This window comes from Oryctolagus cuniculus, chromosome 4 (assembly GCF_964237555.1).
Source record: "Oryctolagus cuniculus chromosome 4, mOryCun1.1, whole genome shotgun sequence".
Lineage (NCBI taxonomy): Eukaryota > Metazoa > Chordata > Mammalia > Lagomorpha > Leporidae > Oryctolagus > Oryctolagus cuniculus.
In genome coordinates, this window is record NC_091435.1 from 69,496,366 (window position 1) to 69,522,541 (window position 26,176).

General features: G+C 39.6%; 1 protein-coding gene across 3 annotated transcripts in view; it reads right to left on the reverse strand.

The window, feature by feature from the left end:
* The window catches only part of SPICE1 (spindle and centriole associated protein 1), a 74,062-nt gene that overhangs the window by 40,867 nt on the left and 7,019 nt on the right, over window positions 1-26,176 (reverse strand). For 2 of the 3 annotated variants that reach the window (XM_051819045.2, XM_002716697.5), the window contains exons 2-7: window positions 23,320-23,418; window positions 20,079-20,126; window positions 13,513-13,656; window positions 6,648-6,744; window positions 5,749-5,855; window positions 3,405-3,514 (exon numbers count right to left, since the gene is read on the reverse strand). In XM_051819045.2, coding sequence (XP_051675005.1) covers window positions 3,405-3,514; window positions 5,749-5,855; window positions 6,648-6,744; window positions 13,513-13,656; window positions 20,079-20,126; window positions 23,320-23,418 — 605 coding nt within the window. The remainder of the gene's footprint in view (window positions 1-3,404; window positions 3,515-5,748; window positions 5,856-6,647; window positions 6,745-13,512; window positions 13,657-20,078; window positions 20,127-23,319; window positions 23,419-26,176) is intronic. The other variant, XM_008266934.4, reaches the window with a different exon arrangement.

The following is a 26,176-nucleotide window of genomic DNA, read 5'->3' on the forward strand; positions in this document are numbered from 1 at the left end:
CTTTTCCTGGTCTCCCATGGGGTGCAGGGCCCAAGCACCTGGGCCATCCTCCACTGCACTCCCTGGCCACAGCAGAGGGCTGGCCTGGAAGAGGGGCAACCGGGACAGAATCCGGCGCCCCGACCGGGACTAGAACCCGGTGTGCCGGCGCCGCTAGGCGGAGGATTAGCCTAGTGAGCCGCGGCGCCGGCCCATAACCTAGGTTTTGACAAAGAATTTCAGAGTATGATTCAAAATCCACATGCATAAGAAAAATGATAAATTCAAATTGTATTTTGCTTGGCTAAAAAAATAAATTGAACAAACTGAGGAAAAACATAATATATTATACATATTACAAATTGTAACATATTTATAAAAACAATTTTTTAGATTTATTTAATTGAAAGGCAGAGTGAGAGAGAGAGATGAGAGAGATGTCTTTCAATCACTTCTCAAATGGTCACAATGGCCAGGGCTGGGCAATGTCCAAGTCAGGAGACTGGAACTCCTTTCAGGTCTCCCAGGTGGGTGACAAGGGCCCAAAATTTGGGCCATCATCTGCTGTTCTCCCAGGCTCATTAGCAGGGAACTGGATTGGATGCAGAGTAGCCAGGACTCAAACCAGCACTCTGATACGGGATGCCAGCATAGCTAGTGTCAGCTTAATCTGCTGTACCACAACACCAGACCCTATAAAAATATTTATAACACATTACAGAAGTCTAATATGTATATGTAGACCATAAACAAATTAATAAAAAAGATCATGGGGCTGGCACTGTGGCGCAGTGGGTTAAAGCCCTGGCCTGAGGTGCTGGCATCCCATATGGGCACCAGTTCAGGTCCCGGCTGCTCCTCTTGCGATCCAGCTCTCTGCTATGACCTGGGAAAGCATTAAGAAGATGGCCCAAGTCTTTGGGCCCCTGTGTCCATGTGGGAGACCTGGAATAAGCTCCTGACTTTGGAATGGCACAGCTCCAGCCATTATGGCCATCTGGGGAGTGAACCAGCGGATGGAAGAGCTCTCTCTATGTCTCTACCTTTCTCTGTAACTGTCTTTCAAATAAATAAAATAAATAAGGGAGGGAGGGAGGGACGGATCAAAACCTTACAAGAAAAGTGACCAAAGACATTAAGAGGCAATTCACTGTCATTTCTCTTTAATATTAAAAAGATGTTCAACTTAACTTTTTAGAAGAAATGCAAAGTAAAACTACACTGAGATACCATTTCTCCTTATGAAAATACTAGCAAAAAATTTAAAGCCAGATGCATTCTCTGTTGGCCAGACTCTGCCCAGTGAGAATACAGAATATAACAACCTTCATATAGCAGAATTCAGTTTCCTTTTTAGTAAATTTAAATACCATTTATTTTTTAGCTTAAAAATCTCTCTTCTAACAACTTATCCTAAATATCAATTGCTAATAACATAAAAATACATGAGTATACACAGAGTTTTCACTGAAGTATTTTGTAACTGCAAAATATTGGAAATAATCTAAATGAACATATAAACAGCAGAGTAGGAACCGGCACTGTTAAGTTAAGCCTCTGCCTGGGGCACCAGCATTCCATACAGGCACTGGTGCATGTCCCAGCTGTTCGTCTTCTGATCCAGCACTCTGCTGATGGCCTGGGAAAGCAGTGGAAGATGGCCCTAGTGCTTGGGCCCCTTCACCCCCTTGGGAGATCTGGAAGAAGCTCCTGGCTCCTGACTTCTGATCAGCTCAGCTCCAGCAATTGCAGCCATTTGGGGAGTGAACCACCGGATGGAAGCCCTTTCCGTCTCTCCCTCTCTGTAACTATGCCTCTCAAATAAATAAATCTTAAAAAAAAAAAAAAAAAAGCGTAGTCAAATAAACTATGGTACATTCACACATGGACACATATGCACACGTTTGATTTTACAGAAAATGAAGGAAAATAAACTTACAGAAACTATGGAGTGATTTCCATCCTTTTGACAAAATTATAGAAAACCTATTATCAGAGTAGTGTCACCTATCTCCTGTCTCTTCTAATGAGTTCCCATTCATTCTTACTCTTGTAGGGTAAATCAATTTACCTTGTAGGTAAATCAATTTCATGTTTCTTTTTTAGAAATCTAAGCAGATACACTTATTTTATTTTCTCTTTATTGTATAAAAGATATTATACTGTATTTCTTTTATCACTTAGAAATATATCCTGGAGGCCGGCGCCGAGGCTCACTAGGCTAATCCTCCGCCTAGTGGCGCCGGCACACCGGGTTCTAGTCCCGGTCGGGGTGCCGGATTCTGTCCCGGTCGCCCCTCTTCCAGGCCAGCCCTCTGCTGTGGCCAGGGAGTACAGTAGAGGATGGCCCAGGTGCTTGGGCCCTGCACCCCATGGGAGACCAGGAAAAGCACCTGGCTCCTGCCATCGGATCAGCGCAGTGTGCCTGCCGCAGTGGGCCGGCCGCGGCGGCCATTGGAGGGTGAACCAACGGCAAAAGGAAGACCTTTCTCTCTGTCTCTCTCTCTCACTGTCCACTCTGCCTGTCAAAAAAAAAAAAAAAAAAAAAGAAGGACACATCAAAAAGACACAGGAATGACTTCAAGAAACTCTCATTGGACAAATATGTGACAGAAAAACATTACAATGAGTAAAAGAGGAAACAGATTATAATCCATTGACGGAACCCAGCAAACATCACTTTAACCAAGCAATGAAAGTTAACAGCACCCATCAGAACATCATCACCTCTTTATACAATCACTACTAAGTTAGTTTTCCCCAAAATGTACTGCCTGAATCTAACAATGAATCAGAAAAAGCCAAACTAGAGGGAACTCTAAAATAACTGCTCTGTACTTCTTCAAAACTAGAAAAATGACATGAAAGACAAACATTAAGATTAGATTATTTTACTTTTCGGATTTTTAAAAACAGAAATAGACCTGAATATTAAGAGTAACTGATCATGACTGGTTCTTCAATCACAAAAATACCTTAAATAATATTATTAGGACAGCTCAAGAAACCTAAGTAAGTCCTATGGATGAGAAGATGGTACTGAATCAATGTAATTTCTTGATTATGATAACTGTACTGTCACTGTATAACTTATTCTTGGTAAACATTTTTGTTCTGACATTATGTTCTGAAGTATTTAAAGATGAAATATATAGCTTACTCCCAAATGGTTCTTTAAAAATGTGCATGTGTGTTTCTGTGTAAATACACAGAAAAAGAGAAAACAATAAAACAAATGTTGGAAATGTCAACGATTGGTGAATCTGGGTGGAGAGTATTAGGAGCTTTTTATACTGTTCTTATAGCTTTAAAAAATTATGTAAAAATTAAAAATAAGTATTTCTTATTAATAAAAAAAGATGTAACACTTGAAATGTCCTTGAAAAAGAGCAAGAGTTATAAATATTTGTGTCATATATACATACCTTTCTGTATTTGTGTTAGACTGAGAGTTTAAAGAATTATCAAACTCATTCTCACTTTCTTCTGATTGGCTAATAACAGTTCCTTCTTCATCATCAACTTCATTAAGAGCCTGTATCAATGTAATAACACAAGTAACAACACAAGCTGATTATACACACTCATCCTTTCTTTCTTTTTGTCATAATAGAAAAGAGGTCCCTACTCCTAAGACTAATCTCTCCATGTGTGTTCTAGACTCCAACCCCCTTCACCTCCTTCTACTCAATCAACTGTCCTTTCTCCTGCATCTTCAACCACTCTCTGCACTGGCTTCAGCTCATTAACACTGAAATGGAAGGAAGCCTTCCCATCTTACCCTGACCTGCCTTGAGCAATCTATCTATCTTTTCTTTCACCATCAAATTTCTTGAAAGAGTTGTTCTCTACTTCTAACTTACCATCTATTCCCTGCAACATTGCTCCTGCCCTACCACTCTACTCAAATTGCTCTATACAAGGTCAGTATCAACACCTATATTCCTAATTCAAATGGATTATTTCTGTTTTTGCCTTCCCTTATTTCTCTGATGAATTAAACCCTAATGACTACATATTTCTTTATTTTAAAATCTTCATGCGTTCCTCCTCTATTTTTTTTTTTTTTTGAATAGGTAGAGTTGTACACAGTGAGAGAGTGAGAGACAGAGAGAAAGGTCTTCCTTCCGTTGGTTCACCCCCCAAATGGCTGCTACGGTCAGAGCTGTGCCGATCCAAAGTCAGAAGCCAAGTGCTTCTTCCTGGTCTCCCATGTGGATGCAGGGGCCCAAGCACTTGGGCCATCCTCCACTACCCTCCCAGGCCACAGTAGAGCTGGAATGGAAGAGGAGCAACAACTGGGACTAGAACCCAGCACCCATATGGGATGCCAGCACCGAAGGTGGAGGATTAACCAAGTGAGCCACAGCACCAGCCCCCTCTAATTTTCATGGTACCTTATTTTCTTCCCAATCTCCTGTATTGGTTCTTCTTTTTCTACCCTTCCCTTATATTTGCTGTAACTCAAGGTCCTCCCTTAGACTTTTTCTCCTTTAATCTACTTTCTAAATGATTTTCTCTAATTCTAAAGTTCTAATTATAAGTCAACTGATGTTAATTTTTAAATCTCCATCTCCACCCAGATCTCTCTTGAGCACTACACTTTTATATTCAACTTTCTAAAAGATACCCCTATTTAACACATATAAAACTGAACATTTTCCTAAGCTTCTTCTTCCATTCTTCTGGAAAACTTGTTCCTAAATAGTACCTAAGACCATAAACAACAGTGTCACCATCTACTCAGGTGATTGAGCCAGCAGTAGGAGTATTCTGTCTCGCCTATCGCCAATCAGCCACTCATCCTGTCACCTCTACCTAATTTTAACCTCTCTCAAATCCATCCCTATTCTCCTTTACTTCTCTCCCTACTGATACTGCCCTGCATCAGGCCCTCACCAATTCTCATTAATATTCCAATCTAAGTTTTCTAACCAGGCCTTTTCTTCAGTTTTGTCCCTCCCCAATCTATCTCCCTTAGTACAGTAAATCTCATCATGACTGCAGTCTACTTAAAGTCCTCTAGCGTCTCTATTCTTATTTTCCAATTCCTTAGCCCTTCATGACCTAGCTCCTGCGTCTCTAACCTCAGCCTGTGCCACTTTTTTAATCTAATATAATTCCCATATAACTCATTGTAAATTCCAAGTTTCCTGGGCTACTACACTTTTAAACATACTAATAGATTTAAAAGAACTAGCATTTCAAGATGAACTATGTTTTTGGTATTATACCAGGCACTCTGCATAACCTATCTCAGGTGCCCTGTAAAGCAATCATATCAGGTATATTCTATTCCCATTCAACAAAAACAAAAACGCAACAAATACTCTTGTCCAACTCAGATATTTTAAGAAATCAAGTCAGGATCAAAATATGATTAGCAGCAGAGCATGAGCACAGAGCCACCTGGCTCCAAGTGGACTGACTAATTCCCTGATGTTCCCATAATGACAGACAGCGGCAGTCATGCACAGCCACACACACGGCCTGGCTTTGAATCCCATCTCTGATGCAAACTATGTGATCTTGACAAGTCAATTTTTCAGAGCCTCAGTTTCTTCATTTTATAAATAGAGGTAAAAACAATACCCACCTCCTATCTCCTAAGTAACAATAAATGTTAGGTATATCCAGTCTTATCTTGCTGAGAACAAACATTACTCAAAGAAGGTGTATTTCTTCATAATCAAGCTTTTAAAATGTTTACAACAACAACCTAAACTTTATTTCAGTGTGAGAATTACAGCTATGAGTACAACACAATACCTGAGGCTCTATGACAGATTCATCAAGGATGGACTGGGTGATAGGGTCTTGATTTACTACAATTGGACCCTGAGAGGAATCAGGAGCCAATGTTATGTTAGGAAACCCTGCACAAGGAAGATAAATAATTATGATTTTGTTTTTGCTTTCAATTTACTTTACGAGCTGTATACTGTCACAGGTTTTCATCATCATATGGAATTCTTAAATTATAATAATAATAGTAACTCACCCATATAGTGCTTACTATAAGCCAGTTACTATTTTAAAAGTTCTTATATATTCATTTACTTTACTCACAAATCTCTGAGTTTTTTACGGATTAGTAATGCAGAGATGTTACACAACAAGCTCAGGGTCACATTAATAAATGGCTGACCCAAGATTCAAATCCTGTATTAAAAACTAATGAGCTGTTTTTGGAGATTAAGATAAACAATGGATTATATACACATGAAAATGAATAACGCTGTGTATTTGACAAAAGTCAAAGTTCTTTTTAAAGACAGACTTCAGTTGCTTTAGGTTTCAAATAAATTTTTAAATTATATATACATATATATAAACACAAGTACTTTAATTATATGGTCATTTAATATTAATAAACTGGAAATTAAGTCACATTTTAAAATTACAAGAGCCTGTACATTATACTATAAAATACTTTATGGATAACAATTAACCTTTATTCAGCTGAATAATCTGTAATATTTAATTAATGTTCTTGGTAGCAAACAATTTATAATTACTAAAATCCTATCAACTCTTGTATATTATCTATCTTAAAATATCTGAAATACAAATAATATGATATCTGAAAAAGGACTTTGAATTTTTCAATTAGCTGTGGGATACAGCTACTAAGCCAAATAAGTTTTTATTTAAATTAAATACTTTACCTGTGCGCCTACGAGGAGCAAACAGATCTTTTGCTGCAGCCATCAAATTATCAGATTTCTCCAATACATCCTGCATCTGATATTGATCAGAAAGAATCTAGATACATGTTAATGACAAACATTATTCAGAAAAAAATATTTACTTTTCAAATCACACACAAAAGAAAAAAACATAGGAAGGCACAGAACACAAAAATAACCACAGTGCAAACAGCTGAAATCTTTACTTAGTACAGAGTTGGTCTTGTGTATATAAAATTAAACTAAAAATGAATCTTAATGAAGAATGGGATGGGAAAGGGAGTAGGAGTGAGATGGGAGTGGGGTTGGAAGGGGAATATGGGGGCAAGAACCACTGTATTCCTCAAGTTGTACCTATGAAATTTGCATTCATTAAATAAAAGCTTTAAAAAAAAAAACACCACAGGCCGCTACCTTCCCAAAATCCTTCAGTGGGAACATCCTTCAATACCAGTAGAGGGCGCTATTACGATAAGTAGTGACTGACCTGCTTGGCTGCCATTCAAAGCATTAAATTGGGACTCAGTACACTCATATGCACACAAATACAAACATATATATGTATGTATGCATGTATGCATGTAAAACAAATGTTTTACTTAACCTTTATTGCACAAGAACCACTATTATATTTTCTTTTTAATTTATATCTTTAAAATGATGTTTGTATAATTTGCAAATTATGATCTACAGTTAAAAACACAAATTAAAGATATGAATCTTACAGCCATAAACTCAGGGGTCTTTCAATCACTAGAGTAATTTCATAATCCATTCATAGATTATGAACTACAACTTAAAAAAGATTATTAATCTAAGATATGAATGAGCTTTATGATTGAACAAAAAAAAGTGATGTTTCTATATTATAGTTTTTTTAACCCCAGAAAACTGGAAAACTAAAAAAAAAAAAATCATCTCAGTAGTACCTCTGATTGTGCACATTCAATTTACGAACTTTCATAACAACAAGAAAGCCTACAGGTTAGCATAAGCAAGTTAAGTATCTACCACCACCAGATGGCATTATTTGGCTGAATGGAGTCTCAAAATTGGAAACTGCCCAGTTTCCAACACTGACTCAAATCAATAAAACATCTGGCAAAAAATATTCTTAGTAGAATTTCTCTATACCATGGAAACATGTGTCTCATATGACTTCAGTTATTATTTTAGGACACAGCAAGAAAAATAACAAGAGTGCCATTCCTACTTAACCCACTTCTCTCCCTGATATCACTAAGCAGTTTGGCTGGCTCAGTTGGTAAGACTGAAATCCTGATTTGCTCCTTCTACAAAGAGTGAAATTTGGGAATGATATAACAATGGTATGTTTAGATCTAGAAGACTGGGGTTCTAGGCTAAGTCAAGGGATAGAAGACAAAATCCAATCTCTAACAAACTTTGTTTCCCTTGGTTAAATGGAGATACGACCACCTCTTCAATCCCAAAAACACACTATAAGGATATGGACACACTGAAAACCTGTGAAGCACTCTAGAGATGCTTAAGAATATTTTTATAACTTAACTTATAATCCCATGAACCAAATTTCTACCCTATTTAGCTATCATGCAAGTAAAAGAAATCAACAGCGTAGGGGAAAATGTGAATGGATCAAAATAATCTACTACTATATTAGAAAAAGTACACAAAACTTATCTCCTAATAGTAATTTTAATAATTTACTTTTTTTTTAGAGGGACCAGTGTTGTCATGCAATGGGTTAAGTTGCTGCTTGCAATGCCAGCATCCCCACTGTGGAGTGCAATTCAAGACTCTGCTACTCTGCCTCCCATCCAGCTCTATGCTAGTGCACCTGGGAAGGCAGCAGAAGATGGCCCAGTGCTTGGGTCCCTTCCACCTGTGTGGCAGACCCTGATGGAGTTCCTGGCTCCTGGGTTTTGCATGGCCCAGATCTGGCTGTTGCTGCCATTTGAGGAGCGAACCAGCAGACGGAAAATTCTCTCTCTCTCTCTCTCACACACACACACACTCTCTCTCTCTCACTTTCACTCTTACTCTCTCTCCCTCCCTCCCTTCCTCTCCCTCCATCTCTCCCCTCTCTCAGTCACTCTGCCTTTCAAATCAGTAACTCTTAGAAAAAAAGCAAGAGATGGATCTGACAGAAGCCGATTGTGAAAGAATCGTCTTACTAATCATACCGAGATTTGATATTAATTACAAAAAAAAATCTCAAGGTAAGCCATTGCCTCGCCACCTTCTGCTGGTCACTGCCTGACCTCTTCAGGGGCAGATGGTTTCAGTTCCCAAACATCAGGATATTGCCCCCTTTTTTTTTTTTAAAGATTTATTTTATTTATTTGAAAGACAGAGTTACAGAGAGGCAGAGAAAAAGGTCTTCCACCAGCTAGTTCACTCCCCAGAAGGCCACAATGGCAGGAACCATGCCAATCCAAAGCTAGGAGCCAGGCACCTCCTCCTGGTCTCCCACGTGGGTGCAGGGGCCCAAGGACTTGGGCCATCTTTCACTGCTTTCCCAGGCCACAGCAGAGAGCTGGATCAGAAGTGGAACAGCCAGGGCTGGAACCGGCACCCGAATGGGATGCCAGCCCTGCAGGTGGCAGCTTTACCCACTACACCACAGCACCAGCCCCAGGATATTGACTGCCCTTTCTAAATCTAAATCACTCCTCTCAAAAAATCCATCCTCTTGATAGGGACAGTGATCTCTACGTGCCCAACTGTGTATGTTACTTCCCCTAGTTTGTAGAGCACAAACTTATTATAAGTGGTGATGTACATCTTAGATTTTCTTTTTTTTGTTTGTTTGAATTTTTAAATTTATTTTTGAAGGAATACAAATTTTATAAGTACAACTTTAGTAATATAGTCATTCTCACATATCTTAAATTTTCAAAGAATCACTAAGGTCCCTGCAAAAATGGTTTCAGAAATTCCTCATCTTAATCCTTTTGTTCTGTAACAGAAGTCATACAGAACTAGGAAATTAAAAACTTTGGAATTATCACACTTTGGGAATTTAGAGTCTTCAGGAAAGCCTCTATCTCTAGATTTAGACCTTCTCTTGCTTGATTCTTATGGCAAGAGTGTATTATACAGCAAAGTAAATGAAAGATTATGTTGGCCAAAGGTCTTTTCTCTTAATTTACAAAAATCTAGGAACCCAGCTCCAGGGGAACGAGTCCTAGTAGCTTTAATATGTGATTAAGCCTTCTTCCCTTGGTCTCATCCCATCCCTGAAACAGAAACATTATAAATTCAACCCTGAAATAAAGGCAACACATATCTTTTGACTCATCAATTCTTTTGAGAATTTATCCTATGGAGTAGGCATTTAGCCTGGCTGTTAAGATGCCATATTCCATACCAGAATACTTGGGTTCTATTCCTGGCTCCAACTTTTGACTCCAGCTTCCTGCTAATGCAGACCCCGGGTGGCAATGATGATGGTTCAAGTAACTGGGTTCCTATCACTCACATGGCAGTCCTAGAATGAGTTTCTGGCTGCTGGCTTCAGCCCCAGCCCAGCCCCAGACACTGTAGATGTTTGGGGAGTGATCCAACAGTTGTGTGAGCTTTCTGTATCTATCTCTCTCTCTCATTTTTGCTCCCCCTGCCCAGCCTTCTCTCTGCCTGTCAAGTAAATAAAGTTAAAATTTTTTATAATTGCCTTAAAATGTATTCTACAAATACACATGTACCCAAAAACATATTCAAGGATATTGATTACATCTCTTATAGTGACAAGTTAAAAAACAATCTGGGTGGCAGACACTACTACTTATCCAACAGTATTCTTTTCTCTCATTTTCCTGTAACAGCAGAACTCTCAAGCTTCAGACAAGTACATGGTGAGGTTTCCTAGTCATGTCTGCAGGTGGAAACAGTAATGTGACAGCTTTCTGGTCAACAAGAAACATGCCCAAACTTCCAGACGGTAGATAATGGAAGCATGCACTGTCTTCTGCTAGCTGGCATACAACTGAAAGAAGTGAAAACTTTCACTCTACTCACAGATAGACACCATGTAATGAAGGACTGCCGAGCATCCCATGAGCGAACACTTTACCCCCGAATTGTTTCATGAGAGAAATACATTTCTATCTTGCTTAAATTACTGTATTTTGAGGTTTTTTTCTTTCCCCAGAAGCTTAAACCATACTCTAATAGACAACCTTAGTATCCACCATTAAAGCACTAGATAAAAAATTGGAGTACATCTATATAGAAAGAATATGGCCAGCACTGTGGCATAGGCAGCATTGTGGCATAGCAGGTAAAGCTACCGCCTACAATGTAGGCATCTCATATGGGACCTAGTTCACATCCCAGCTGCCCCAATTCCAGTCCAGCTCTCTGCTAATGACCTGGAAAAAGCAGCAGAAAATGGCCCAAGTGTTTGTACCCCACCATCCACATTGGAGACTCAGATGAAGCTCCTGGCATAGGCCATGCCCAGCAGTGGCTGATGTGATCATCTGGGGAGTGAACCAGCAGATGGAAGAGCTCTTGTTCTCTCTCTCTCTAACTCTGACTTTCAAAATAAATAAATAAATCTAAAAAGAGAGAGGAAAAAAAAGAAGGAAGGGAGGGAGGGAGGGAGGGAAAATGAAAGAACACAGGATGTATGTTTAGGGCATCAATTAAGATGCTTCTTGGGATGTCTGCATTCCATATCAGAGTGCCTGGATTTAAGTTCCAGTTTCACTTCTGATCCTAGCTTCCTGGTAGTGTGCTCCCAGGGAGGCGGCAAATGATGGCTCAAGTACTTGGATCCCTGTTTCCACGTGATAAGACTTGGATGGAACACTGGGCCCCTGACTTCAGCCTGGCCCAGCCCTGAGCTGTTACAAGCATTTAGGAAGTAAGAAGTGGATAGAACATCTGTCTGTTTCTGTTTCTCTCTCTATTTTTTTAAGGGCAGATTTGTAAGTACTGCATAGAATAATTTCTCTGATGTAGTGCTAACGGGAAACACCGGAATCTCACTAAGAGCAGAGGTCTTCACCCTCTGCAATGCATTAAAATTACACAGAAAACTGTGTTTTTATGCCTTTTGAACACTTCAATGTAGGTGATTTGTCCAAGATCATCAAAAGGTACTCATCTGTAAAGAAGCAAGCTCTCTCAATCTACTATTCTTTCCTCAAGCTTATATAAACATTTATTTGAGAGATACAATTCTTCATGATGACATAAGATTGAGGCTTTCTTATTTTACTACAGTCTAATGAATTTCTCCAAAGACAGGGTATGATTTAAAGCTGCCATGAAAGGTCACCCAGTGAAATGGCTGTAGGCATCAACCTGAACAAGAAACAACAATGCAGACAAAGCACAATTCTTTATAATAATTTTAGCTCAAATAAAAAAAAAGGTTATTTTGATGCAGTTTCCTCTTATTTCCCACACTGTTTATTTCTACACACCTGATTACTTGTCCAGACACCTTATATCTGGCAAAAGGCTAAGCCAAAGACAAGTAGCTTACTATTTAATTGGAAGGCACAAATTATTTTTGATTTTTTGCAAAGTAATTTAACAGTACCATTTTTGTATTAAGAAAAATAATTGGGCCGGTGTTATGGCGTAGTATGCTAAGCCTCTACGTGCAACACCAGCATCCCATATGGGTGCCAGTTCGTGTCCCAGCTGCTCCTCTTTTGATTCAGCTCTCTGCTTATGGCCTGGGAAAGCAGTGAAAGATGGCCCAAGTTCTTGGGCCCCTGTACCGGCATGGGAGACTGGGACGAAGCTTCTGGCTCCTAGCTTTGGATAGGCTCAGCTCAGCTATTGCAGCCCTTTCAGGAGTGAACCAGCAGATGAAAAACCTTTCTCTCTGTCCCTCCCTCTCTCTGTCAGCAACTCTACCTCTCAAATAGATAAAATCTTTTTTTTTTTTTTTTTTTTGACAGGCAGAGTGGACAGTGAGAGAGAGAGACAGAGAGAAAGGTCTTCCTTTTTGCCGTTGGTTCACCCTCCAATGGCCGCCGCGGCCGGCGCACTGCGGCCGGCGCACTGCGGCCGGCGCACCGTGCTGATCCGATGGCAGGAGCCAGGTACTTCTCCTGGTCTCCATGGGGAGCAGGGCCCAAGCACTTGGGCCATCCTCCACTGCACTCCCTGGCCACAGCAGAGAGCTGGCCTGGAAGAGGGGCAACCGGGGACAGAAGCCGGCGCCCCGACCGGGACTAGAACCCGGTGTGCTGGCGCCTTAAGGCAGAGGATTAGTCTAGTGAGCCGCGGTGCCGGCCCTAAAATCTTAAAATAGAAAAATAACTATAACAGTTATATATATAAATATTTATAAATTTATATAAAATTTATAAAATTATATATAATTTATAAAATTTATATATAAAATTTATTTTAAAATTATATATATTATATATAAATATAAACATTTATATATATAAAACTGCTATAATTATTAGCACACACACAGTGCTAACTATGTGCCGATGACTGTGCTAATAACTTTACATATCATTACATTACCTAAGTATTATAGCATTAAAATCTCATAGTAATACAACTAGGCCAACAGTGTTTTCCCATTATAAAGATGAAAAAATTCAGGACGAGATGTTAAATGTGTTTAAGATCACATAGCTAGGAAGTTGTGGAGCACTGCTTCTCAGCCTTTTGGCTAAGATCAAGTGTGGAAGTTGTGGAGCAGAAATCCAAACCATGAAACTAGACTCTGTCACTCTGCTGTTTTTTTGAAGTCCACATGTAGATCATCATATAAGGATGCAATAATTACTAACATCTCTCCAAAGGAATCAAATTGAGGGAAAAACTGAGAACCTTATTTATCTTCTTCTCTATCTCCAAAGATAATGTAGTTTGTCATTACCTCCTTCATGATAGATAATTTTCTTTTCTCAAGATTCGCGCTTTCTGTTTTCTGCTTCCTCCATTTTCTCTTCAGAGCTTTTTCTTGGAGTTCCCAGTGTACTAATGCTCTATTCTTTGATTTGTGTATTTCATGACGACGTTCCTATGTAGAAAAAAAAATATAAAGGAACGTTTCAGGAACAAAGAACTGCCTATTTTGATAGTGGGCTCCCCTAGTCGAGTTCTTTTTTTAGTTTTTTTATATATTTATATTTATATTTACCCACAGCCAAAATGTTCATAGTCCTCTAACTTTTCAAAAATGACTTAAAAGTATCTAGAACTAGTAGACATAGCTAAAAGGAACAGTGAAAATATTAATTTCTGCTTCCTTCCAAATCCATGAGTATTTTTCAAAGCAAAGGTTGGAATTCATTTAATGGGTAATTAAATTAAAATGGTTTGGGGCTGGCATTGTGGCACAGTGGACAGTGCTGCCACCTGAGATATTGGCATAAATTTGAGCACTGGTTCAAATCCCAACTGTCCACTTCTGATCCAGCTCCCTGGTAATGGCCTGAGAAAAGCAATGGAAGATGGCCCAAGTGCTAGGATCCCTGCCACAAACATGGGAAACCCAGAAGCTGCTCCTGGATCCTGGCTTCAGTCTGGCCCAGCCCTGGCTGTAGTGGCCATCTGGCAAGTCAACCAGTGGATGGAAGTTATCTCTCTCTCTCTCTCTCTCTTCTCTCTCTCTCTCTCTCTCTCTCTCTCTGTTTCTCTCTCCCTCTGTAACTCTGACTTTCAAATAAATAAATCTTAAAGAAAAAGAAAAACTGGGTCAAGAACAGCATTCTACTATGTCATCTTTTGCAAAGATAACCCCATTTCATGATGATGACATCACCACCAAGAACTCATAATGTCATGTTCTTATTGCCTGGCAATGGTTTCATACGGAAGCGGGTCACTGAAGAAGCAGATATCCAGAGGAGGTGAGACTTTAAGACAAAAGAGAAAAGCCACAGATCTCATCAATCAGAGGGGAGGCGTTCACTGAGGGGGTTAAGAAATGAAAGCAGATATCTGGCTTTCTAAGTACCACAGGGTTCAGAAGTAGGAATAGGAATAAAGTCCATATATCAACTGATTAAAAACACAGTTCTCACCATATAAATAAGTCCCTAAAGACTAATAAATAAATTATATATAAAGATTCTGATTCAAAGAAAACAAATGAAGATGACTTTTTTTTACAATTGGAAAAATATAAATACAGACTATTACCAAGCAATTATTGTTTACACCTATTAATACAACGGTGGTTTTGTTTTTTTAAAAAGAAGAGTCTATAGTTGGCACAAAATAATGTGTTCTCTGAGGTTTGCTCTAAAATGCTTCATTTGAGAGGCTGGTGCTGTGGCATAGTAGGTGAAGCCTCTGCCTGCAGCACCAGCATCCCACATGGGTGCCAGATCAAGTCCCTGCTGCTCCACTTTCGATCCAGCTCCCTGCTGATAACCTGGGAAAGCAGTGGAAAATGGCCCAAGCCAGAATAAACTTCTGGCTCCTGGCTTCAGATTGGCTTTGCGGCCATTTGGGGAGTGAACCAGCAGGTGGAAGGCCTTTCTCTCTGTCTCTCCCTCTCTCTAACTGTGCCACTCAAATAAATCTTAAAAAAAAAAAAAAAAAAGCTTCAGTGAAGGAAGAAAGGGGTACAATAAATCAAACAGCAAGGGCAAAATTTTAAAAACTATTATATCTGGAGAACACTACACAGTTCTTTATATTTTTGTCTCTACTTTCATTTGAACTTGAAACTTTCACAAAATAGTTAAGTCAGTTGGGCATCATTTCTGTCTTCAATGAATATTTTTTAAAAAGCTTTATTTATTTGAAAGAGTTATACAGAAACAGAAAGAGAAGCAGAGAGAAAGGGGTCTTCCATCCACTGGTTCATTCTCTAATTGGCCACAATGGACAGCACAACGCCGATCCTAAGCCAGGTCGATCCCAAGCCAAGAGCCAGGAGCCTCTTCTGGGTCTCCCATGCTCCCATGCTCCCATCCTCCACTGCTTTCCCAAGCCATAGCAGAGAGCTGGATCAGAAGTGGAGCAACCAGGACTTGAACCGGTGTCCATATGGGATACTGGCACTGCAGAGGGCGGCTTTACCTGCTGGCCCCCTCAATGAATATTTAAAGAGCACCTACTGTGTTAAGACTCCTAGCTCCACTACAATATATAAGAAAGCATTAGCAATCTGACAAGGGAGCCTGGGCATACCTATATAAAGACAAATGATGTATTAAATGGCATTTAGTCAATGTCTTATCTAGGTATTAAATACAACAGTTCAGAGGAAAAATAACTGTTGGTAAGTTTCAAAAAACATAGGCCTGAGGAGCTGTGGTATAGCGGGTTAAGCCCCCTCCTGCAGTGCTGGCATCCCAAATGGGCTGCTCCACTTCTGATCCAGCTCTCTGCTATAGTCTGGGAAAGCATTAGAAGACCTGGAGGAAGCCCCTGGCTCCTGGCTTCAGATAGGCGCAGCTCCGGCCATTGCGACCCACTGAGGAACGAACTAGTGGATGAAAGACCTCTCACTCTCTCTGCCTCTCCTCTCTCTGTATAACTCTGACTTTCAAATAAATAAATAAATCTTTAAAAAAAAAGTTTCAAAAAATAGGACTTCAAATCTACTACAAAGCTACAGTATTCAAGACAGTGTGGTACTAATATAAACAGACATATTGATCAATGGGATAGGACTGATAGAGCAGAATAAACCCTTATATTTATGGATATGAATTTTTTTCACCAATAGCACAAAGATAATTCAATGCAGGAATGAACAGTCTTTTTCACAAATGTCATTTGGACAACTGGATATCCATTTGCAGAATAATGAAGTTGGACCTCTACCTTACACCATACAAAAATTAATGTAAAATTATTTATAGACCTAAATATGAGTTAAAACTAAAAAATTCTTGGAACAAAAGATAACAGTAAATCTTTGTGGACTTTGGACTAAGTAATGATTTCTCAAATATGACTCCTAAAAATACGAGTGACAAAAGGAAAGATAAGTCGGACTTCATCAAAATTTAAAACTCTGATGATTAAAATACACCATCAAGAAAGTGAAAAGACAACTTAAGGAATAGAAGAAAATGTTTATAAATCACATATCTGATAAGCAATGTGTATCCATATAGACTTTATAATTCAAAAAATTATAATTCAAAAAATATGGTAACATAAATAATCCAATTTAAAAATTACTAAAGAATTGGAATAAACATTTCTCCCAAAGAAGAGACCACAAATGGCCAATAAGCACATGATGAAGATGTTCAACATCATTTCTGATTAAGGGAATGCAAATCAAAACAGCAAATTAGCACTTCATACTCTCACAAGGAGAACTACAACAGAAAAGATTGAACAACAATGTGGAGAAATTGGAAGCTTCACATATGCTGGTGGAATGGAAATGGAGCGGCCAATTTGGCAAACAGTTTGGCAGATGTTCAGAAAGTTAATTATGGAAGTATCATATGACCCAGCAATTCTACTCCTACAGATATACACAAAAGAATTGACACCATATGTTCAGAAAAAAATTATACATGAATGTCTACAATAGCATTATTCATAACAGTTAAAAAGCAGAAACCCAAATGTATACCAGTGGATGAATGGATAAATATGGTATCTCATACAATGGGATATTTAGCAATACTAAGAAATAAAGTACTAATACATACTGTAACAATGCGCCTTGAAAACATTAGAAAGAAGCTAGAAGACAAAGGCCAGTGTATTCCATTTATAAGAAAAGTACAAGATAGGGCTGGCGCTATGGCGTAGTGGATAAAGCCACTATCTTCAGTGCCAGCATCCCATATGGGCACCGGTCCGAGTCCTGACTGCTCCACTTCAGAGCCAGCTCTCTGCTATGGCCTGGGAAAGCAGTGGAAGACGGCGTAAATCCTTGGACCTCTGCACCCATGTGGGAGACCCAGAAGAAGCTCCTGGCTCCTGGCTTCAGTTCAATTCCACTCCAGCCATTGCAGCCATTTGGGGAGTAAACCAACAGATGGAAGATTTCTCTCTCTCTTTTTTTCTCTCTCTGCCTCTGCCTCTCTGTAACTCTTTCAAGTAAATAAATTAAATCTAAAAAAAAAAAAAAAGAAAAAAAAAGTACAAGATAGGCAAATCCATGAAGACATAATGTAGATTAGTCACTGCTACAAACTGAGGGAAGGTGGGCATAGGGAGTGACTATTAACGAGTATAGGATTTCTTTTTGGTGTGATGAAAACATTCTAAAACTAGTTACAGTGGTTGTACAAGTCTGTAAATATACCAAAAACCACTAAATTGAATACTTTTAAAAGAGTAAATTCTATGGTATGTGAATTATGTATCAATAAAGCTGTTTTTTTTTAAAACACAGTAGAGGGGCAGGCTCTGGCCCAGTGATTAAGGCACAGGTTAATATGCCTGCATCCCATGTGGGATGTGACATGGTTCAATACCTCGTTCTGTTCTCCATCTCAACTTCCTGCTAATGCAGACTCTGGGAGGTGATGGTGATGGCTCAAGCTATTACATTTCTGCCACCCATGTGAGAAACCTGGATTGAGGTAATAGTTCCCAGATTCAGAGCCAGTCAAGGGCCATAGCAGACATCTGGGGAATAAACCAGCAGACAGGAATACATTCTCTTTCTCTCTGCCTCTCAAAACACAAGCAAACCAAAACAAAGCAACAACAACAAAAAAAACACACAACCTCTACAGCAAAAATATTAAAAGGAAAAAAAAAAAAGGACTCAAACCAGGACAAAGAAGCAAAGTAAAATTTTGACAGGTAGAAAGGGAAGGCAGGGAAGCTGTTACAAATAAGCAAAGTAATATAAGTTAGGGTCCAAAAATAGAAATACTCATTGCATGTCAAGAGATAAATTACAACACTGACTAGACCGGGGTGGGGAACATCAAGTCCCTGGGTCATACAAGGCCCATGAAATCATTTGGCCTGGCCCTGCTGTTAGGTAGGAAGTCAGATATTAGCTTATGTGTGTGTGTGACAAAGGCCTAAAGAGTTGACATCTAAGTCCAGCATATGCATCTCAAAGTCATCCCGATAACCTTCCAGGGGCAGCCGAAGTATTTACATCCTGCCCTGTCCCTTCTACCCAATAACCTGCCAGGTGGGGGTCCCCGCCCCTTCTGCCTGATAATCTTTCAGGTGCAGCCCAATATCGCATTTCAAATATCCTGCTCTGGATCCTGATCCTCCAGGGGGTCCTGCCCATCCTTCCTCTAACCAGGGCAGGCCAGCCAGGCTTCCCCGTCTGATAACTTCAGGGGGAAAACTCAGAGAGGAATTTTTCGTACTTACATCCAAAAAGTCTTTTGTTTCAGGAGGAGAAGATGTGGGAAGACAAGACCCATCCCCTTAAAAACTCCCCGGCCTCGACCAGACTGCACACTCAGTCCTCTGCCTCTATGCTGAGCCGCCCAGGTGTACTCTCTCCACTCAACCATGTAACCCGCGCTCTCCCCCTGTCTGAGCAACTGGGCAATCTCTCTCAGGTTCTGTCTGGAGAGGTGCCCATCCATTCCTATGGATGTCCGTGCCCTAATAAACCTTGCTATTTTACCTTCCACTACTCTCTGTCTCACGCCTGAATTCTTTCTTGCACGAAGACAAGGACCCTGCCATTCTCTGGTAACACTGCAACTGCAGGCAGGACTCTAAATTCAATAAATCTACAGCAGGCTAACTTTTTAAATTGGTAATTTTGTATGGACTGCAAATGTTATAAATATCCAAAGGGCCCTTGGCAGAATAAAAGGTTCCCTACCCCTGGACTAGAATGATAAGTTTATATGTGGAAGTAATAACTAATAATGTTGATATCTATAGATAGGTAAGGACCAATAGATATCTACAGGGAAATATTCAACTGGACAGATTTGAACTGTAAACAGAACCTATTTAATTTTAATGGAATTCTTTTTTTTTTTTTTTTTTTGACAGGCAGAGTGGATAGTGAGAGAGAGAGAGACAGAGAGAAAGGTCTTCCTTTTGCCGTTGGTTCACCCTCCAATGGCCACCACGGCTGGCGCGCTGCGGCTGGTGCACCGTGCTGATCCGAAGGCAGGAGCCAGGTGCTTCTCCTGGTCTCCCCTGGGAGCAGGGCCCAAGCACTTGGGCCATCCTCCACTGCACTCCCTGGCCACAGCAGAGAGCTGGCCTGGAAGAGGGGCAACCGGGACAGAATCCGGCGCCCCGACCGGGACTAGAACCCGGTGTGCCGGCGCCGCTAGGTGGAGGATTAGCCTATTGAGCCGCAGCGCCGGCCTCTATTTAATGGAATTCTAATATATACTAATTGATATACCTAAGTCCAAAAGATGAGCGTTTTGATTTTAAACAGACACAGGCAAGACTAATCATAAGTAACCACCTTCCAAGGAAGTGACTATGGTTTCTATTCTGAAGCCTAGAAACCAAATATCAAATAAAACAGTGAATAAATGAGTTTATTTTTGATATTTAACTTACCAGATCTTCAGGAGTTGCCCGATGAACTGTTAGATCATTCACAGTATTCTGCAAAAGAAAAAAAAAGGCCTTAAAAAAAAGTTTCTTGTAAAATATGAATATTTACTGGGTTGTCATGACTGCAAATGGATTCAAAATCCTAAGGTCAAAATTCTGTCTTTCCAGGAACCAGTATTCTTACTATAAATATTAACACAGATTATTTTTAGGTTTTATAGAACACAACAGACTAATTTTAGGAGTCTTACATAAAATGAGCATTCAATTCAACAAGCATTAAGCAATGAATGAAAGAAGGTGGTATATATTCAAATTAAATCAGTTTAGTGAAAGTTATAGGTTTCAACCTATACTCTGGAATCCTGGGTTCCATAAGCCCAATCTCAAGATTCCTAACAGAAAGTGTGATCGCCATACCATACCATACCATACCAGGTTGTAACATATAAAGTCAATGTACATAAATCAGTAGTCTTGTTATAAAGCAATAATGAATCAAGTTAAACCAAAATAAAGAAAGTTAACACAATACCATTTCCAATAGCTACAAACCACATACACACAAACACACTATCTGAGAATAAATCTAACCAAAGTTGTGAAAGAATTTACAATGAAAATTACAAATCACTAATGAAAGAAATCAAGGTAAGTTGAAGAAAGGGAAAGGCATCCAATGCTTGTGAATTGGAGGAATCAGTATTTTTAAATGCGCATATTATCCAAAGTGATTTACAGATTCAATGCAAATCCTATTAAAATCCCAATATCATTTTTCACTGAACTAGAAAAATGCATTACTAAAACTTGGATGGAACCATAAAAAGACCCCCAAACAGCCCAAAGAACAAAATAGGAGACATCACACTACCTGACTTTAAAATATATTTCACATCTACAGTAACTGAAATAGTACGGTATTGGCATACCAACAGATCTATAGACCAATAGAACAGAATAGATACCCTAGAAGTAAACCCAAACACCTACAGATAACTGGTCTTTTACAAAGGTCTCAGAACATGCATTGGAAAAAAAGGCCAGTCTTTAATAAGTGGTGTTAGGAAACTCAGATATCCAGATGCAGAAGAATGAAATTAAATGCCTCTCTCTCACCATGTGCTCACGCAGGAGATCACAAAAAGGGATAAGCCACTGCCCCACAAACACAAAGGGTCTTCAAAAGGTTCATGGAAAATGAGTATTATGAAAAAGCTTATGCATGGAATTCAAAATATTTTTGCAACAAAATAAACTCGTACTAATGTGCTAATGTGTTATAACATGGGTGAACTAAGAAAGATAAGACATCAATTTGAAAAGAGCCCCTATCAGAGCACCGTGAATTGTGCTGCAATTGGCATAAAAACAAACACCATGAGAAACAGTGACTTGATCAGCCCTTGTCCTGACTGTTGATGAACAACTTAATACTTTATCCCTTTTAGTATTTTTTTTTTCTGCTACTTAATACTATTGGTTGAACTCTGTAATTAACACACAATTATTCTTAGGTGTTATAATTTAACTGAAAAGTGATCTCTGTTAAATATAAGAGTGGGAATAAGAGAGGGAGGAGATGTACAATTTGGCACATGCTCAAGGTGACTTGCCCAAAATGGTAGAGTTAGAAATGTGCCAGGGGATTCCAATTCAATCCCATCAAGGTGGCATGTACCAGTGCCATCTCACTAGTCAAAGTGATCAATTTCAGTTTACAACTGATCATACTGATAGGTCTAAGAGTCAAAGGGATCACATAAACAAGACTAGTGTCTGCTAATACTAACAGATAGGATAAAAAAAAAGAGAGAGAGAGAGAATGATCCAACGTGGGAAGCAGGATACACAGCAGACTCAGAATAAATATTTTTAAAAAACAAAGATTTTTTCAATGCTAGCAATAATAAAAAGTAAATGACAAAGGTTTTTAATGCAATTTCAAATGATGGGTATCAATTAAGTTTTGTGCAACAGAAGCATACTGGAATAAATACTGAATTCAAAGAAACCTCTCTGAAGAGGACATACTTATTTTCCCCTCTTAATCAGTTTCTTTACCTTAAGAGTGATATCCTTATAATATTTAATAGCAAATCAGTTAGCAACAACACAATCTAAACACAGAAAATCCTCACACTTCCAAAGACTGTCAGTTTGCCAGGTATCTGGATAAGATGTTGGGCTATAAATAAGCAAGTCCAAAGGAATTCCTGAGATCCAAACTATCCCTGGCTGGTTACTCTCCACAACAGAAAGCAAAGGCACCTAAAGATTCACAGTCCAAACTAAAGAACCAGCCAGCAAAACACATAACCCCCTTGGTAACACCATGCTAATATTGAGATTAGGAGCCAGAGATCATATATTCCAAAAACTTGAGACTGTCTTACATCTTAAAAGAATCCTTGTATGCTGAAACTGACCAGGGGCCTGTGTTGTGATGCAGCAAGTTAAGCTGCCACCTGCAAAGCCAGCATCCTATACGAGTCCCAGTTCAAGTCCCAGCTGCTCCATTTTTCACTGAGCTCCCTGCTAATGTGCTTGGCCCCTGCTATCCACTTGGGGACCCGGATGAAATTCCAGGCTCCTAGCTTTAGCCTGGCCCAACAGTGGCCCTTGTGGCCATTTAGGAAGTAAACCAGTGGGTGGAAGATACCTGTCTCTGTCTCTGTCTCTCGCTCACTCTCTCTAATCCCACCTTTCAGATAAATAAATAAATCTTAAAAAAAAAAAAAAGAAAAGAAAGAAAAGAAACTGACTAGCCTTTGTAGGTGAGCAAAAAACAATTCAAGGGGTAAGAGATCAAGATCTACCATTTTTTCAGTCAAAAATGCCACTCACATGATTATGGTATCACTGGTTGCTGTGGGCAAATCTAAAAGAAGGTACCAAGAAAATCCAGACTTCAGTGACAAAAGTTAGCTAGAACTGCCTTAAGCAGAGTTCTCAAACAAGTAGAGGTGAGAAATCTTCTTTTAAATACAAGTTCCCCATCGCCTTAAGATTCTAACTCTTTAAAGGAGCCAGAAGATACAGCCTGAACAGATCAGTTCCACAAAACTCCCTGAAAGACTCTGTTCTTTTCTCCAAGATCTACGATATAATATACTCAGAAGCCCACTTTAACCTATCAAATACTGAGCCCCCTTCAGAACATGTCCTGAGTGACTACTGCCATGGCATCTTGTCTATGCCCCTAGAGTGATGTTGTGTTGTTTCTTGTCCCAAGTAAACTTACATCCCATTCTTGCTTCACTGAAGGTTTCTTCTTCTTTACCTTTAGTACTTTTCTTCCACCTCCCCGGGGACTGTAACGGTTCACTCTGACAAATGACATCTAGAAGTAAAATAATATTAAAAATTTTAAACATAAGAAAAAGTAATAATTAAGCATCACTAAAGAGGAAAAAGACATCTAAGAAAAACAAAGTAAGTCTTCCAAGTCAGAAGAATTAAGCAGGATGAAAGGAACAAGCTATCAAAATACTTAGTTCTATCATTTTACAATTAATAGAAAGTTGGTATTAATAATTACAGTAAAAAATGTTTCGAGTCAACAACTTAAATATATTTGCTTAAGAAAGAGCTCTAGGAATGCAGGAAGTATGGTCTCAAGCCGAGAACTAAGATAGCAGTCATATGCTTCATCATCAGTTATACAATTTTACAATTAGAAAAACTGTCAGTTAAATGCTAAAAATATGAAAACAAGGTCAAAGAAGGGAAGGGTAAAAGAGAGCTGGAGTTCTTTTTTATACATTCTAACACTCAAAGTCACTACCAAGTACATTTGTGCCTACCTTACAACAAAGATTAAACTTTGGAGAACAAATGAGGTAGGATACCACTTCTAATATATCTTTCATATGAAATTGATTATTGATTTTAAACTACAAATGTGAATATTGCCAGCATTAGCTTAGCATATTTGAGACAGCAATGCTAAGGCCTCTGGACCAAATATACAAAATTAATGAAAGACCCACAATCCCTGAACACCAACATTTTACAATGCGTATATAGGAGAGGGAATAACTTACAAAGCAACACAAATACATGACTCCTGCTCCAAGACCTCTTAACCTATCTAAATAATTACGGAACTTTTTAGCTGACTCCCTTACTCCAAATTAGCTTAACGACTCTAGGGGCCAGCGTTGTGGTGTTAATGGGTAAAGGCACTGCATATAATGCCCTACATCCCACATGGGTACCAGTTGGAGTCCTGGATTCTCCACTTGCAATCCAGTTCCCTGCTAATGTACCAGAAAAATTGCAGAAGAAAGACTAATTATTTGGGCCCCTGTACCCATGTGGGAAACCTGGATGAAGCTCCTGGCTCCTGGGTTTGGCCTGGTTTAGTCCTGACCATTGCGGTCATTTGGGGAGTGAACCAGTAGATGGGAGATTCTCTCCCCCCCCGCCCCCCGGTCTCTATTGCTCTCTCTGTAACTCTGCTCCTCAAATAAATAAATTTTAAAAAAAGACTAACATTTTCCTTAAGTACATTTTTTCTTGTGTTTTTTTTACTTTATTTATATAAAGGGAACTTATATATTTATATAAAGGGAATTTATTTATATAAATTTCACTTATTTCTCATATAAATATATATATTCAGTTTTAAGAGCATAATACTTCCCATCCTACCCACCCTCCTTCTTATTTTTCTTTTAATTTTTACAATGACATACTTTTTTTTTTATTTTTTATTTATTTATTTTTTGTCGCTCCCCCATTCTCGGAGGAACGACACAGGACCCTGCGCTGTTCTTTTATCTGCTCGGCTCTTTCCCGGGTTAGCTGCCGTTCCCCTACTCGCAGAGGAACGACGCCGTCCCGGGGTTAGCTGCCGGCCCCTCGCCTCCTCGCCTCCTCGCCTCCTCGCCTCCTCGCCTCCTCGCCTCCTCGGAGGGGCGGCACCCCCTGCCGCTTTCCCCGCTTCGGCAGAGGAGCGGCACACCACCAGCTGGCTCTCTCGGGGGCTGCTCAGATGTTCCTCAGGTGTTCCCTCAGATGTTCCCTGTGCATGTTGTCTCTCTCCTCCTTTATAGTCCTCTTCCACCAATCCAAACTCTGCTACCCACACGCCGAGCAGGCTGCTCTCCTCCAATCAGTAGCAGGATCAGCTCCTGCAGCTTATCAAACTGATGAGGCAGCCGCGTAGTTGTTTGCTTCTCCCCAGAGCCATATTGTGGGAGAGCAGATGCATAGAATTAGTCCTAGTTCCAGTAATTTAGTCTAGTCTCAGTTGCTCCCCACAATTTTTGCCAGGCAGAGTTAGACAGTGAGAGAGACAGAGACAGAGTTATAGACAGTGAGAGAGAGACAGAGAGAAAGGTCTTCCTTTTCCGTTGGTTCACCCCCCAAATGGCCGCTATGGCCGGCGCGCTGCACCAATCCGAAGCCAGGAGCCAGGTGCTTCCTCCTGGTCTCCCATGCAGGTGCAGGCCCCAAGCACTTGGGCCATCCTCCACTGCCTTCCCGGGCCACAGCAGAGAGCTGGCCTGGAAGAGGAGCAACTGGGACAGAATCCGGCACCCCGACCAGGACTAGAACCCGGTGTGCCAGCGGCACTGCAAGCAGAGGATTAGCCAGGTGAGCCACAGTGCCAGCCATAATGACATACTTTCAATTTACTTTATAAGTACAAGCTTAACCCTCCACGAAATAAAGAATTCAACAAGTGTTAAGTAGAAAAACCACTGTTCCTCAAGAGTGCAGACAAGGGCTACAAACAAAATCAAATCTCAAAATGTTAATTTCTAACATTAATTTTTTTGTATTCTGTATACTAGTTACAAAAATCAGGGGAAACATATATTTGTCTTTTTGGAACTGGTTTATTTTACTAAGCATAATGGTGTTCAGTTATATCATTTTGTTGCAAAAGACAGAATTTCATTTCTTTTTTATGGCTGAGTAGTATTCCATCATATACAAATACCATAGTTTCTTTACCCAGTCATCAGTTGATGAACATCTGGGTTGATTCCATACCTTAGCTATTGTGAGTTAAGCTGCTATAAACATGGGTGTACAGACAACTCTCATATGATGACTTCATCTCCTATAGATAAATTCCCAGGAGTAGA